We start from the raw sequence: 16661 nt of genomic DNA on the forward strand, positions 1-16661 counted from the left end.
GATGGCGGAGGGAAGGGCGTTTTCCTGGTGGAATATCGTGGCGTTTTGTGTGCTGAGCAGTTCATGTGGACGGAAGAGGATGCAGACGATGGCGGCAAATGTTCCGAGTATCATAGGTCTGCTTTTTGTTAATTGGTCCGATCTGAGTGGCTTCTTGACATGGCGAAGGGCTTTTCTGTTTTGGACTTTTTTTTTTAATTCCACCAACCAGTCTGGTTGATTCCTTACGCTCAAAGTACACTGATTAATTCTTCCTCCAGCGTCACGCCATATTATGGATCTCTCAAGTGGATGCAAAGTGGCTTATTCTTCCACGTACGTTTTGCGCTGCCTCCATAGCTACCAAAAATGCCACTAGATGTCGCTATGCAATAAAACAATCGTGAATCATATGAAAGCCATTCCAATGAGCGAGAAAGAAGACCCACGAAAAAAGGAGATTGCGGTCACAACAATATGACTGGTGACTCTAACATTGGAAACATCGTAGAGAGATGATCGCGTGCTGTTCTGGACACGATGTACTGCCTGTTGAGGCACAATTCCTTTTAGTAGTAGGGTTTCCATGCATGAAAAATGGGCTGGCCAGCTCCATCATCTGATATCTCCAGCCGAGCAGCCTACGAAGACGAACGACAGAGAGAAATCGAAAAAACGTAACGAAAGTGAGAATGAAAGAACGCGGTACACAACCTCGCGTCACCGATGCTATATCGATATTAAACCTAGTATAATGACGGCGAAGAAAGCCATAGTGGGAGAGCTAGGCGTGAGGCTCTGAGCGGAAGACGCTTCGCCTGCAAGCACTTTATCGTCATTACGGATACAGTTCGTCTTGGCTGTAATTTCCGAAGGACAGACCACACGTTGGAAATTTGCACTGTGCGAAGTGAGCCTATGTACGTCGCGTAACGTTTGGACTGGGAGCTATATCTACCTTGGGTACGATGCATCTTTGAACCAGTCGAAGCGCCACTCGCAACCGGCCCTTAGATTTTCGGGTAGATTTTGGCAGTCTTCAAGTGAACTGACACCCGCCATATTCTCGCCAAAGACAGACTGAGACACGCCATATTGCTGGGCGCATGCATTCGTTGATGTTGTGTTACCACCGGGAACCTAAGTGACTCAGCTTCGCAATCATAACACCCGAAATACAATGGCTTACTGCAAGTGAAAACCGGTTCGCGTTCGTCACATCGTAGGCGGTATTCGAGGCTTGTACAATCATGCTCTTGCCAATCAAAGGCTCACTGGTGAAGTTGAGTTGGTAGCATGCGCAGCACCAGGCGTCCTCGATACCTCCATGTGTGAGATCTGGTGTGATGTAGACTCCAGCATAGCCATATGAAACAGTGTCGTTGATGGCCCATGGCTGCTGGTTGGAGCACTGGAACGCATCACCGCCGTTGCAACCAGTACCGGCAGTAATATCCGTAGGCTTGTCGTCGGCCGTACACGATTCCACTGGTCTCGAGAACTGTGCCTTTCCCTTCCAACCACAAGACGGTTTACAACAGTCCCAGAAGCGAGTTGTAACGGCCTCCCCAGTGTAGTTTAGATGTGCACATTGCGCAAGGATCGCGAAGAACTCGATCGCGAGGGCGATATTGCGGAGGTGTTGCGGCATCATTGCGGAAGGATAGATGTAAAATCAAAGTAGAAACCGAATGGCATGGTTTGTTAGCTGGAATGATCCGCGCGCAGTGCCAGGAAATGATATTTGAAGGATACCAAAAAAAGAGGGGTCCCTTCTTGGTCCGGCTGCAAGGAGAGATTAAACTGCTTTTGATACTCGAGGCCGAGAACCATCATGCTGTACACCTTGCAGGGGTCGGCGGAGCTTGGGTACTGAAACGGTACCCGGGGTAATGGCATTTGAAAGGTCAGAGAGCCGCTAGCACTCTTCCCACTTCCTGTCAACCTACCCGGTGCCTTTACTTGCATAGTCTTACCTTATAAGATCGCCCCTGTCATTGCCTCGTGGTTCATTTTCCCCACACTTCCCACACAGCGTTGTATCGCTCCCCGCAATTCGCTAATCGCGGTGTCTGTTCACAATGCCGTCTCTATGCATGCGGGAAAGGACACTACAAACCGAGGGTTGGGCAAAGCTGGGGTTGCCCAGTGCTTTGCTCCACGTTCCCTTTTTGTGTTGAGTGTAAGGTTTGCCCAATGTCTCACGCTCCGCCCTGTCCCCATCCAGGGCTCATCTCGGCTATTCTCGCGACCGTTCAAAACGCACCTCTCCGCGCCTTCAGCTGCAACCGTTCACACCGCCGTGTGACGCAACCTTGGAGGCTGGCGAAGATCTGCGCACACTGAGCACGTGGCTCTTGAAGGGGTCGGCAGCCGTAGCTGAAAAGGAAAGTGCCATACTCGATCGGTTGCATTTCCAATATCGCTACTAGACCAGAGGCCACACTCGAGCAGACAATGTATATTTTGCAGGGTTGGTCTGTAAACAGGTGCCAGCATTGTTCCGGTTCAATGAACGTCGTCACCATCGCAGTACGACCATGCGTAATAGCGCGTTTGTCATATAGCAATCGCCGTCGCCAACATCGCTGGAGGACGTTTGCAGTTTCGCAATCGGGAAAGGACCGATATGCGTGGAGCGGATGTTTGGTTGAGAAAGAAGGCATGAACGGCTACCGTGTCTGCCATCTGCCAAGTCTCCGACACACGAACTCTGCCCCACAATCCGTTCGCAGACTAAACCCACTTCTTTGAGACATCAAACGCTCAGCACCTTGGTTACGAGGTGCTGCCTGGGCATGGCTTGCGTTTGCGAGCACCATTGCTGGCACATGGGAGTAGCATGCGCATTTGAAACCGAGACTCAGTGAGCCGAGTCATTGCTACTAATCATACATCGTCAACATGTGCTCGTGCTCGTGATCGTGATATCTTCCTGTGCATGCCAAATCCCAAATGCTCCTCAACGCCGTCAAGATATGCCGGTTATGCATAATAGTCTTGTCTCTCCTCTAGTCCCTTTCCGCCACCTTTGTCGAGGCACTTGGAGACGTTCAATCACTTCTCAGCATGCTCTCCACCAGGTCACCCAGCGGACCCCAAAAGTCCTTGCTTCCACTGGCCAGACCATGCTCGTCAATGAATAGCACATAATGCTTGAAGCTAGTGTTGAGATGTGGTTCCAGACCCAATTCGATGATGACAGGGTAATGGTGGCAGTAGATGTGCGCATAAACACGGTATAGGCGCTTGAACATGTTCCGGATGAGAGCAGGGAAAGTCTTGGGGAAGGGTACGCCGATACGCGAGGGAAACATGGACTCATTGTCGACGTTGGACTGTATCCATGCCATGAGGTGTTCGATATATTCGGGCGCGGGCATCTTGGTAGGCTTTTTGTAGTTTTCGGAGTCTTGCCAGAGGTACTCGAACCTGCCGATAGTTAGCGTTGCGCGTACAGAGAGAGCTTGGTGTAGGCTTACTCGTCGGTTGCCTTCATTTCAGGACAGCTTTGAGGAGAGCAAAACTCAGTGATGGATCCATACAGCAAGTTGATCTGGTTGTAGAAATCGACAACTGCAATCGCAAGTCAGCCTGACTCTCACCTCCTCCAGGGATTCCTTATACCATTGACGGCTAGCCACTCATCCTTGTCCTCGCCCTCGGGCAGCTTGACGGCCTTTCTCAAACTGCCGCTACCAAGTGTAGCTTCGGCATACTGCTTCAGCTGCCAGCTACTGGTGCCTCGGTTTTTTGACGGTTTGAACGGTGCGCGAGTTCGCGGGTTGCTAGAGAAGGAGACGAGTCAGCAGCCGATCGAGATGTAGGTCCAAACGCCATCACGCCCGTATTCAAGCCCGAACGCGGTATCTCCGAGCCCCATTCCTCTGTAAGATGTCCCGAAGTCTATCATGTTCCGCTCTCAACAACGGAACACGTGTGTGCGTATCCCGCAGTTCATCCAGTTCTGGCTAGGGGCGAACGGGCAAGGCATTGGCTTCGTCTCGCAGGGCAGATGGAAAGAGGAGGACGAGAGCGACGAACATGGTACTTATGAAGCCCGACATATCGACCTTCGAACCGTGCTATAGTACGGACTGTCTCGACGGTACCGCGTGCGTGCTATCGGCTGGAGCGCATTCCGATGGTTAGCCAGATAAACAGCGAGAGGGTTACGAACGGCGGTACGCACCAAATAACAGAAGCTTCGATGCAATAATCTTTAAGCGAGCGACAAGAAGAGGGCGACAGAGAACGCGCGCGTCAATGACGTTGGACTGCTGGGGTTGATTGTTTGGGCAGCGGGGATGGGGTTTGTCTGTCTAAACACCAAGTAGCCCTTATCGATAAGATCTGGTTGGCTAAGCCTCACGGACAACCGCAATTGCTAGACTGGACGATACTGCCAGGCCAAACACCATGGCGACAAGCGTATTCAAGCCCCCTGTTACCATTGCGAAGCCTTGTTGACTCAAGGCTGCGGTACCATAGATCCGCCTTGAGCTCGCTTCCACATCGGCTACACCACTGAGTTACAACATCTTCTTAAAGACGTCGTAGGAGATGCATTATGAACTGAATGAAGATATCGTTGTATCGTAAAAAGATCTACTCTAGGTCTAGGATATAGGGTTCGCCCGTTAACAACTTGTACCGCTGATGATTATCACTCCAAACCAAACCCCAAAACACCATAGAGTGGCCCTTATTTGCTGAAATAGGGATCTTGCTCAAAGTAATCGCCCTTGTCGCGCCCACGTCCGTTGCGGCGGCCATTCTGCGTCGTCGGCCTTGAGTCGGAACCGCCATCGGTCATGGTCTCGAACTCATCTGGTTCATAGTCTTGCATGCCTGTCTTGATGCGCTGAAGCTGGCCACTGACATAGTGATGCAGCCGATCTTCCATAGCAGACTTCTGCTCAAGCGCCTCTTGGTCCAAGACACCCACCGAGTTCTTGCGCTTCATCGGGCTTGTGACATCGTCTTCCTCGCCATTGGTGGACGTCTCACCCCAATCACTTCGGAAGCCTATGCTACGGCTTGTCGAAGACCGGCGGAGAGTCTGACGCTTGGTTGGTTTGCCTGTCGTAGTGAAAACATCATCAAAGTAATGGTCGGCAGCACCTCCTGGTGTGCGTGGCGTTTGTGGGAGACGGCAAGTCATGCTACACATCATTAGTCGATATATCGTACGGAATATGATCAAACTTACCCAGTGTCATGAATCATCTTTGCAATCAGACCGGTCCAGCCGCACTGATGCGTTGCTCCCAAGCCACGGCCCGTATCACCATCGAAGAACTCGTGGTACCACATGTAGTCTTTCCAATTCGGGTCAAAGTCCAGCATCTCGTTGCCGTCGTTGATGGCTCTTCTACCGTCATCTCCACGAGCAAACAGATGCTGAAGACGATGCTGAATCTCCTCTGCGACGTGGCCGAGATGCATATAGTCACCCGAACCCGTAGGACACTCTACCTTCAGATCATTGCCATAGTAGAGATGGAATCTCTGGCAGGATTCGATGAGTAGGAAGTTGACGGCTAACCAGATGGGACCTCGCCAATTGCTGTTGCCACCAAAGAGCCCACTGTCCGAGTCGCCGGGGAGGTAAGCAACTTCGTACTTTTGGCCATTCACGTCCATGGAGTAGGGGTGGTCCTTGTGGTATTTCGAAAGCGATCGGATACCGTGGTCAGCGAAGAACTCGTCTTCGTCCAGCATTCTCTTCATGATGCGCTTTAGTCGGTCTTCGTTGACAAGTGACAAGAGCATACGGTTTCCTTGGCCACGTTTTGAGAGTGTATGGATGTTGCGCTTCGAGGTTTCAGGGCGGTTGGCAATGAACCATTCGACTCGTTTCTTGAAACTTGGCAGGCGGTTGATAACCTCCGGCTCCAGTGTCATGGTTGAGTAGAGAGGAATCAGACCAACCAGAGAACGGACAGGCATCTGGTGAGACCATGGGCCACCCCAAGAGATGGCATCATAGTAGAAACCGTCTTCTTCGTTCCACAGTGGTTTTGACTCGCCCTCGCTGCGGAACTGCATGGCATCGCTGATCATCAAAAAGTGCTCGAAAAACTTTGAGGCCATGTCTTCGTAGATGCGCCGTCGCTTGGCAAGCTCGAGGCAGATGTTCAACATGTTCAAACAGTAGAAGCCCATCCAGCCAGTGCTGTCAGCCTGTTCCAGGACACCACCAGTCGGTAAAGGATCCGAACGGTTGAAGAGACCAATGTTGTCGAGGCCCAGGAAACCACCTTCGAAGATGTTCTTTCCGTCAGCATCTTTTCGGTTGACCCACCAGGTGAAGTTTAGCAAGAGCTTTTGGAATACGCGCTCGAGACAGTCAAAGTCCTCACGCCCGTACATTTTGCGCTCAATCTTGAACACCCGGAAGAGTGACCAGGCGTGTACCGGAGGATTTACATCGCCAAAGTTCCATTCGTATGCTGGCAGTTGACCATTCGGGTGCATGTACCATTCGCGCGTGAAGAGGTCCAGCTGCTTCTTCGCGAAGTCTGGGTCGATCATGGCAAGTGTGATACAGTGGAAGGCGCTGTCCCAGGCAGCGAAAAAGGGGTATTCCCAAGAGTCCGGCATGGATAAAATATCGTCCAAGTACATGTGCTTCCATTCTTTGTTTCGTATAGCCTTCCGGCCAGGTGGTGGAGGAGGCATGCTAGGGTCACCGTTCGCCCACTGGTCCCAGATGAAGTGGTAGTATTGCTTACACCACATCATACCGGAAAAGGCCTGACGCTGGATGTTTCGCAGATCGTCAGCAATTGGGAGCGGACTTATTCTGTAGTAGAATTCGTCGGCCTCAGCACGGCGCTGCTCGATGATGTCGTCAAACATTTCTTCGTCAAGGAACCCGTCATTTCTCTTTGACAACCTGAAGCGGACTACAGCGCACTCGCCCGGCAGGACACCGTCGCCCTCGTCGAAAGCGTACCAGGCGCCACACTTGGTGCCAGTGTTCTCAGGGTTGACAGCGTCCAGCTGCTCGTCTACGATGCGGCGATGGATTCCGTCCTTGACGAACGGAACTTTGTTCTCAACGTTCCATAGTGCCTTGTAGTTGGTATCGTTGTCGGTGAAGAGAAGCTCAGGCTGTACATCCTCGCCGCTTGGGCCAGTGCCAGGGGACGGTGAAAGCTGGAAGTAACGGTCTCCCAGCTTGTGATGTTTTGACTGCGCTGTTGTTGGGCCAATCTTGGTGATGGAGGGCTTGAGCTTCTCGTCCTCATGACCCCACGCCCAAGTGTTTCTGAACCAACAGTGAGGGACAATGTGCAGAGGCGCTGGTTCTGGTCCCCGATTGTAAGCCGTAACTCGGAAGCACAACTCGTCGGGATCGTCTGCCTCCTTCGCGGTCTCAATGAAGATATCCCAATACCGGTCGTCGTCGAAGATGCCGGTGTCGACGAGGTTGTACTCCTTGTCCAAGCGCGTACGCTTCGCGTTCGTCTCGATGAGGTCTTCGTATGGAAATTTCCGCTGGGGAAGTTTGTAGAGGAACTTCATATACGAGTGCTGCGAGTGGAATTAGCGGCATACACGTGGTGAGCCAATCCAACTTACAGTTGGCGTGTTGTCCAGATGGAAATGACACTCCTTGAGCGACTCGCCGTGGTTACCCTGGGGGTTCGAGAGACCGAAAAGACGCTCCTTGAGGAAGTCACTGCAGACAAGTCAGTACAGGCTTCAAGAATTGCATCGCGCACACATACTCCTTTTCATTCCAAAAGGCGAATGCAATGTTCTGGAAACCGTGCGAGTCGGACACACCAGCAATGCCGTCTTCGCCCCAGCGAAAGGCGCGCGACCGTGCCATGTCATGGGTAAAATCTGTATAGCATCAGTGGCTGGTAGTTGTGTCGTTAATAAGGGTGCTTACGGCTCCAGGCATCTCCGTCAGGGCTAAAGAAGTTTGTTAGCAGCAGACTACGGTGGTGGCAGCAAGGGTACTCACGAGTAGTCTTCGCGGACTGTACACAGATTAGATTGGCTCGAGCATGTTGATTAAGAAGACTGACCAGTTGCCCACTGCCTCTCGGCAACGTAGGGACCCCATCGCTTCCAGTAGGCGGTGCGTTCTCTGTCCTGCTTCAGACGCTTCTCCTCTTCGCAGAGGTATTCCTGATTCTCAATGAGAACCATGGTGACAATGTGTGTCGGAGTGGTGTGCGAGGAATGCTAATTGCAACGAGTGGGTGAGGTTTGGGCGACGGCGCGTGGAGCGGTGTCGAGGGAATTATTTCCTGCAGGCAGTATGGAGCAAATAATGGGGTAATCAGACAGCCAAGATAGTGGAGAAGAGCTAGGTGGGGGGATAATGTATGGCAGATGAGATGTCTGGAGAGGAAGTGGAATGTTTGGAGGAGATGGCCAGAGGAAGAGACAGAATGCCGGGAAGGTTTTCTGGCAGGGCTCGTGTGCTGGTGGTAGCTACGACCAGCCGTCGACGCAGGAACTCGCGATGCATCATAGGACGGCAACCGTGCATCGCGGGACTTATCGCGAACGGCTGACCTAAGCCCACTCTAGTCTAACGCCCTGCCCGACCAGGTTTCAATACCATGTCAAACGCGGCGCAACAACTTGGCCAGAAGCCTGGAAATGCCCTTGGCCATGGCGGCAGCAGCGTCGGCTACACGTGTCGGCCTGCTGTTGAGCCGCCTCCAAAATCTCTGCGTCAAAGTGTTGAACGCGCTTGGAACAAGCAACCACGATAAAGACGTTAGCCTCCGCGCATCCCCACTGTGCCATCGCCGATCCCAACTGGCCAGCCTCGGAGGCCTTCTGGGGTATGGAGGAGCTGAGACAGCGGACCCCGGCACTGCGATTCGCATGCCACCAGTATGCAATTCTGAGCGCGGCCGTGTCCCTGCTTCCGCGCCATGCAGCACGACTGAGAACACTGGAGATGCGCATCGCGTTGTGCGCTCCAGACGCCAATTCACGTGATCTATCGCCGACACCTAGCCATTCGTGGTAGATCCGGTCCTGTGTCTGTGGGATGACGTCACTGGTCTCGCGTTGCTGTTTGTGGAAGCATCGACTTTGCCGGAACGAATTGTGCTGTGAAGATGCAATCATGTAAACTGAATCGTGACGGTTGAGGACCAAGCATAGACGCAGCAAGACACGCTAGCAGCCAGCCAGGACAGTCGCATAGACTCTCTCTCGCCTTGCGCAATGCACACACCAGTTGGAAATGTGCAATGCCAATACCCTACTGAAATGGATGTCTGCAATCGACGGGATCGGCTTGCTTGTTCCATGTTCTCCGGTCGTCGATACTTGGTAGACTACCCAAGGTAAGAGTAACAGGTTGTTATTGGTTGCTTCAAAGATCGCGCCCAGGCATACATCAGACGACTGGCTCTGGATATAGTAGGAACAGAATTATGACCCGCAGGCACTGATTGAGTTGGACGAGGAGGTGCAACCTTTCTTTTTCTCGCAAGGTTTGTAGGTTGCATTTCCTTACATATCGTGGTTGAGCCACAGGACGAAGAGAGAGCAAAGGCCTGGAGCGCGACCGCTAGCGCTTTGAGGTCGCCGGCGATTCTTCGGGCCGCGCCATTGATGCTCAGGTACGCGGCTCAGCCGTACCGAACTATACACGTACATTCCTGTAGTCCAGCAACCTCAAGCACTTGCACACAAAATGCTCGTCTCTCTCACAGTCGGAAAGGTCGACGCCGGAGTAGCCGTGCTACTGACCGAAGACAAGCGTCTTGTGAGCCCCTCAATGCCTTGCAGCGCGCAGCCCAGCGCAAGCGCACCCTTGCAGTTCACCGTGGCTGACGTAGAGCTAGATTGAGTTCCCCTCCATATTGCTACCCCCGGACATCTCGTCTGGCTCCATGGTGGACATCGACGTGGGAAGGAACTACAAAGCCGAAGCCGACGCACAAAAAGCCTTCCACGAGCTCCAGTCTGAGATCTTCCGCACCTTTGGCCAACGCACCCCCTCAGCCCCCGTCCTCAAGTGTCGCAATGCCACCCAGACTTCCGTCGTCCTTGAGTGGGATCCCATCGACATTGCGACGGCCGAACTGCGCAGCCTCACTCTATACCGCAATGGCAACAAGGCCGGCACAATACCCAAGCCGAGCGAGGTACACAGCACCAAGCTAAGTGGCCTAGCAGTCGACACGGAATATCAGTTTCACCTGGTTCTGAAGACTAGTGCGGGAACCTTCAGCAGTGAGAAGCTCTTGGTGCAGACACACAAGATGACAGACTTGTCTGGCATCACCATCACCCCTGGCCACATGCCCGCTGCCCTCCGCGAGTCGCTGCAGCGTTCTGTTGAGCGAATCGGTGCTAAAATTGCGGATAACGTGCGCATCGACACGACGCACTTTGTGTGTACTGAGGGCAGAGGACCGGCATGGGAGAAGGCCGTGGAGAACAACATCCCAGTAGTTGTGCCAGACTGGGTCATAGGCTGCGAGAGGGAAGGCAGAATCGTTGGCGTTCGAGGCTACTACCTGAACGCTGACCCCAGGTTACGAAGTGTCGGTCCGGGAGGCTCTCAGCAAGCGCCGCAGCAATCACCGCAGCAGCAGCAGCAACAGCAGCAGCAACCCAGAAGCCCCATTATCAGTCCGCGCACAGAGGTGACACCACCCACACCCGAGCAACCAAGGCGGGATCGCGATACAGACGGAGCAGCACCGCCCCCTCCACCACCAAAAGATAACGTCAGCGAGAAGAGCGAGCGAAACTCCATTGAGCCAAAGACGCAAACCGAGGAGCAAAAGGCTCGAACCGAAGATCTCAAACCACAATCGGACAAGGAGAAACAGCAAGAGGATAGCGAAGAGGATGATTCCGAGCCTGAGCCGAACGACGAGAAGTCTATAGAAGCAAGTTTACCTCAACGGCCAAAGCCTGGGCAGCCATCGGCCGAAGACGATGGCGACGGATCAAGCTTCCAGGACGTAGAGATTTGAGGCTAGATTACGCTGTTCGCGTTAGTGGCGTTCAAACCTGGCTTGTCGGTCAACATCATGGATGACAACCAAGCTTAGGTATAGCATTTAATGATACTAGTTCTTGGCACTACGACGCGGGACCTTTGAGACCTTCCTCTATACAGCCATGCGGTAGCTACACTAGTCCTAGGCACACGAGTCGAATCACGGACCCATACGCTAACGTACTTGAACGAATCTTATTCGGCTGAACCAGCATGTCAGCCCTATTCCCGACTAACCACCAGAGGCTAGCAGATACGCCCGGTTAAGGATCATGTACATTCTTGTATATATGTTTCACAGTGCGCCATCATATATCACTTCCTTCAATTACCACACTCTCACCCTCGCGACTGCACAGTCAATACTGTAGCAATGGCCCTATTCCAACTTCCCCCTCAAATCATAACACTGCAAATTCCTCTTCTATACCTAGCCAACGTTCTCACCCTTGCCGCTGGACCGAACCATCACTTGCTCCGCGTGGGCATTAGTCTACCACTTGTTATTTTACTCGTCACACAATCTTTGTATCGAGAATGGCATGCAGGCTGGGGAAACCACTATGCTATCAACTGCACCGTGTCGAGTTGCGTGTTCGTTTACGTTGACTGGGTTTTGCTGGGTAGTCCTGATAAGGAAGGGTGGTACAAGATGCAGTATAGCAAGGATGGGAAGAATGGAGATGACAACGAACACGAGAACAAGGACAAGGTGTGGAAGAATGGTTACGAAGATAAGCCAGGGGGTGCGGGAAGGACGTTCCCGAGTAGAATGTGGTGGGCTCTCCGTCTCACTACAACGACCCGCTACACGGGTTGGAGTAACCAAGTCAAGAATGTGTACATGGAAGTACCAGCCGACTATCCCCGTCTGTACGTATCGCAGCTTCCAGCTTCTCGTCGATGGCAGGACTAATCCCAGCCCAGCATCTTCGTCGCTCGCAAAACCCTGCGAGGCCTCATCTTCTATCTCCTAAAAGACGTGATAGTCTCCTATTCTGCCGGCTCTCCTTACGGGTCCTGGGTTGACATTCGCACTCTCAAGCCTTTCCAACCTTTCCCACCGTCCTCACCGTTTCTCACCCGCTTCTGGTACACTTGGGTCCATATACTCCTCACAATGACAGCATTGGAGATGGTAAACTCAGCTTATGGCGTCCTGAGCGTAGCTACGCATCTCGCCAACCCACGAGACTGCCCTTCTGTCTTCGGTAAATTCAAAGACTTGTATAGTGTGCGTAGTGCATGGTCGAGGGTATGGCATCAACAGTGTCGGCGCATCTGCTCCATTCCTGGTACGTGGCTTACGAGAGATGTGTTGGGTTTGCGCAAGGGCTCTTTTGCATCCAAATATGTTCAGCTTTTCATGGCGTTTGGCATATCTGGCTGGATCCATGGAGCGGCGAGTATGTTGGTGAATCGTGGATTTGACGACGATGGCGCATTCAAGTGCTTCCTAGGACAGGCAGCGATCATCATGTTGGAAGATCACATCATTGACTTTGAGAAGCGGTTGGGGTTTAAAGACGGTATCTTCTGGCGTGTGTTGGGGTTCTTGTGGACGATTGGTGCGATAGGGTGGAGTACTGAGGGGTGGTTTGTTAAGACTATTGCGAGGGGTGTTTGGGTGCACGAAAGAGAGAGGGATTTTCTTGGTATAGGTCCTGGTAATTTTGTGTAGAAGCCTTTTGGCTAGTTCCCGTAGTGAAGCCCCGATAGACGACCGATAACTAGTGCAAGTGTACCTCTTGACAGGCTTACCGCTGTCTGGGATTCCGGCTAAGGCTCCTCCGACAAGCTCGCAAAATTTCTGGTAAAGAGTTCGAGCGTACCGCCATAAAACGTGCAATGTCCGGAAAACTACCGGGTCCCTGGAGATTGTTCATGGGTGAACATTAAGCAGTGCGAAGCTATTGGCTCCTTGTAGCCCTTTGTACAAACATTTCTCTACTAAGGGGCGTTGCCCATGTCGTTCCTGATTACACGCATCCCGAATAAGATTAGGATTTAGGTTGGATTGACTCATGCACAGTAGGCACAGCATACCGATAGCGCATCCGCCTAGCCCAATCCTCCAAGTGAGCATGCAAGAGGGCTCAATCACTGGCCTCATTTCCCATAACGCCGTATGTGCATACATTCCCGTAGCTTAATTTACATGCGAATAGCACACCTCATTCATGTCTCTTTGCATCTATTTGTACCCCCTCATGGCCTCCTCCGCCCTCTGCTCGATGTAGTACCCTGGATCAGGTCTCCTCGCGGCGCGCATTTGCTCCTTAGTCATCGGGTTCTCGACTTCCTTGACGTCGACCAGTTCCTTTATCCTCATGATTTGACCGGCAACGGACTGTGTAACGGGGTGGTAGACGGTCGTCATGCGTTTGCGGAGGCCGAGCGCTTTGAGCACACCTTGCGTCTTCGCAGGCATACCAATGCCAGAGCGCATGAGCGTTATCCGAAAGTATGACATTGTGGGTATGTGACGTGCAAGTTGGGTGGTTTCGGAAGGTTTCGGCGCGGTTGCGAGCGTGGGTGGAAGTTATGGGTGGTGGGTCGCTGCGTTTGGTGTGTATGTTGCGACAGCGCGAGCGTGATATGGGCTAGCGAGCTGTTAGATCAGATTGTGACGAATATCCTAAACCGCTTCGCCTACCGTTTGTATGGCTGAGGAACGTTGACGCTCGCCTGCGCGCTCCCGACTGCTGTCGTCAACTTTTCGGATTCGTGAAGATACGACGCCTGTCCTAATTGGGTTTAGATCGCCGCGGAACTAAAGCCGACATCCTTTCACACACGCAACCCTCACCCTAATCTTCCTACATGTCATACGTGAGATGCCCATGTCATCATGGCCAACGGACGCCGCTGAAGAAGAGGCGGTGAGAAGATACTGACAGGTGTGATCGCTACTCCACGCAGGCGGCTTTCCTTCCGTGTCTCTAAAGACGGTGCTGCAGATTCCCATCCCCATCCCAGATATGCATTGGTATCCAGTACTCGGGAGGAACTGCACGTATGCTGTCTTCAATACTATAAATCTGACGAATAGGATGCGATGCCTGATACATCCCTTGAATGCGTCTACCCGCTTACCTGCACGGCCCCAACGATCTGGTTCTCATGAGATGACACATCGGCAGCATTCCTACACGCCTCCAGCAGTAAGAAAATCCAAGTCTCACGGCTTCTATCTTTCGTCTAGTCGGGTCGGAGACTTCTTGGTGAGACCGCTTTACCACATTAGATCGAATCTTTGGTTGTCTCCGATTTTTGACATCTGCACGTCTTCACTCTTCGTGGATAGCCCGATTCCCTGTTGTTGTAATTCCTTTACACGATCCTTTCCGTTCTAGAGTCTCCGATCAAGACAGATTTGGAATTTCAACTCTATCTTGCTAACACTCTTCTACACTGACATGTCTAATCCAGGTGTAGGTGTTAGGGGTGAATGCAAGCGACCGTGACTTGCATGCCAAACGGAAATCGATCGGAAAAGGCATTTGAAGCACAAATCCCGAAGATTTGTATCACATGCACCTGGCCTATGCTTCATCACCAAACGAGGAACCTAGCTACAGCACCGTACTTCGATACTGAGTGTATCACGGCCGTCCCCACAACCCGGTTTGGCCTGCCGACGGCACCAGGCGTGGGATGTTGCTATCTCTTTGTTGACTGTCGGGAAGTCAACACTCGAACAGACGAAACGAGGTTCATGTTCCGTCGGGGAAGGAAGCCAACATGAACAACGAAGTCCTGATTCAGATGCATTTGTACCGTTTGAACGGGCTTTTTGACCGCTTCTCTGCATACCAGACATGACATGGGTGCATAGCGATATAAGAGATCACTCTGGTTTCTACTGTAACGACTTCTTCAAACTGTTTCTGTTCCTCAAGTTGCTGATCACTGTTCCTAGAACACGTCTTACAGTTCTGTAAAGGAGTTCACCTGTGACAGCACATCCTATTGGCTGCATTCTATATTCAACCAGAACTTGTCTTTCGAGACACATCGAGTTGAGTCCCACCATGACAGGTAAGCTTTCAGATTATCGCAGATTTTTCTCAAAACCATACTGATATCAGGAAAGCACTATGCACGCTCACACAGCCCCATCCTATATACGCACCATCAGGGTCAACTTCTGCTCCAACCGCCTGGCCATCCCAAGTCTACCGCGTGCACCGCACAAGCTCTCAGACCCGATACTCTTTCTCCACAGGCTTTAGTTCCAAGAATCAAACCACCATTGTCAACTACACCTCTGCGCTATCCCGCTTTGGCCTTGCCCACCTCAACCAGCAAACCAACATCTCATCTCCCTTTATCAGTGTCTATGACAACCTGGCTCATGCAGAGGCAGTAGCCAAGCGCTTCGGCGAGCGCTATGGCGAGGATACATGGGTCGTTACGGTGGATCCAGCGCATTTCGCTCGGGGCCCGGTCTTTCGTGCGGTGGATATCTTGAAGGACAGTGCCAGTGGGAAGGACGCAAACTGCGAGTGGCTGCATTATGGGGAGTACCTGGTTATGTATCGCATCCCACCTCAAGCGATCCGCGATGAGACGCCTGTTTGCCGCGGCGTAGATCAGCGGTGGAGAGCAGTGGGTGTTATCGGCGGTGGCAAGTGAGTGTGGTGGTGGTGGTGAATAGCACGGCTGATGCGACCAGAGGAGCTGAAGGTACTTTGGCTGCTTATTAGGTTCAGTGGGGGCATTTCGCGTTGTAAAATTTCTTTTGCTGTCTTCAGGGTGGTCGTTGGCCACTTTGGTAGAGTTCTGTTGGTTCTGCGGTTCACCTCTTAATTTTAGCTCCCATTTTGGCGACAGCCTGATTGAAACACCAATCGATTTCACTCCAGGTTGCCTTGATGACCAGCCACAGCGGAAAGTATTCAAATCCATGCGTTGACTCTTCTCTAGACAGTATAACTGGTGTGGTGGTCTTGTAAGCGGTAGCAAGGCTTTTCTTCCGCCGCGTGGAACGAAAGTTAGGTATTATGGCGTCGTTGAGGTGCTTTCGGAACGAAATCAATCCAGAGCGTTGACCGGGGGATTCTTGAAGGCATTGAATTGAATCAGAAATAACTGCGCTGCATTGGATACCGTTATCATTTGTGACATCTGGTCGTCGACTTTGGAGGCGTAGCGTATGAGACAGCGCATGTAGTATTAAACGTAGAGCAAGAAGATACAAAATTCAAAGTCACGTGAAGATGTGTGCGGTCGGCTGAGAATCTTAAGGCTTTATTGCGTTTAATGGTCTCCTATAGGACCGCAAAGTCGTGGTGTAATGTGAAAACTGGTGTTGGTTCACGGGCCCATGGTACTATTACCTAGTTACGGCCCAAGTGCTCACACCAGGCGTATTCGATCGCTCGAATGTACAGTCTTAAAACGGCCGGACAACTAAGCGATCATGAACGAGTACGAGAACAAGAGCAAGCGAACGGAATCAAAAGCGGTAGTAAAGCCTTGCGCAATTGTCTTGTCCACAGCCATAAACACCACTCGCTAATTTGATCCGATACGCCTCCACGACCATCAGGTGTAGTGGACCATCATCTCACAAGCTTCTTTCCAGAAGATCTGACGGCAACATACCGACGCATTTCCAGTCTCCGTTGCGACATGAAACAACCCATCGATCATGTTTTCACTTTACAGGCATACT

The 16661-nt window shown here is 52.0% G+C and overlaps 4 protein-coding genes across 4 annotated transcripts; 2 read left to right on the forward strand and 2 right to left on the reverse strand.

The window, feature by feature from the left end:
* Positions 1-933: 933 nt before the first annotated feature.
* On the reverse strand, positions 934-1630 carry ACET3X_009190 (uncharacterized protein; the record flags this gene model as incomplete). The annotated part of the gene is made up of 2 exons (XM_069455358.1): positions 934-1119; positions 1169-1630. 2 exons carry the CDS (start codon positions 1628-1630, stop codon positions 934-936), a joined length of 648 nt encoding a protein of 215 aa, XP_069303267.1.
* Positions 1631-4554: 2924 nt separating this feature from the next.
* ACET3X_009191 (uncharacterized protein) lies at positions 4555-8454 on the reverse strand. The gene is made up of 7 exons (XM_069455359.1): positions 8025-8454; positions 7961-7976; positions 7886-7908; positions 7719-7836; positions 7570-7669; positions 5192-7521; positions 4555-5144 (listed from the first exon to the last, which is right to left on the reverse strand). Exons 1-7 carry the CDS (start codon positions 8146-8148, stop codon positions 4685-4687), a joined length of 3171 nt encoding a protein of 1056 aa, XP_069303268.1. The 5' UTR covers positions 8149-8454; the 3' UTR covers positions 4555-4684.
* Positions 8455-9661: 1207 nt separating this feature from the next.
* ACET3X_009192 (uncharacterized protein) lies at positions 9662-10955 on the forward strand (the record flags this gene model as incomplete). The annotated part of the gene is made up of 2 exons (XM_069455360.1): positions 9662-9733; positions 9813-10955. 2 exons carry the CDS (start codon positions 9662-9664, stop codon positions 10953-10955), a joined length of 1215 nt encoding a protein of 404 aa, XP_069303269.1.
* A 4060-nt stretch (positions 10956-15015) lies between these two features.
* Positions 15016-15619, forward strand: ACET3X_009193 (uncharacterized protein; the record flags this gene model as incomplete). The annotated part of the gene is made up of 2 exons (XM_069455361.1): positions 15016-15022; positions 15078-15619. 2 exons carry the CDS (start codon positions 15016-15018, stop codon positions 15617-15619), a joined length of 549 nt encoding a protein of 182 aa, XP_069303270.1.
* Between the last annotated feature and the right edge of the window lie 1042 nt (positions 15620-16661).

Source organism: Alternaria dauci, chromosome 9, assembly GCF_042100115.1.
Source record: "Alternaria dauci strain A2016 chromosome 9, whole genome shotgun sequence".
Taxonomy (NCBI): Eukaryota; Fungi; Ascomycota; class Dothideomycetes; order Pleosporales; family Pleosporaceae; genus Alternaria; species Alternaria dauci.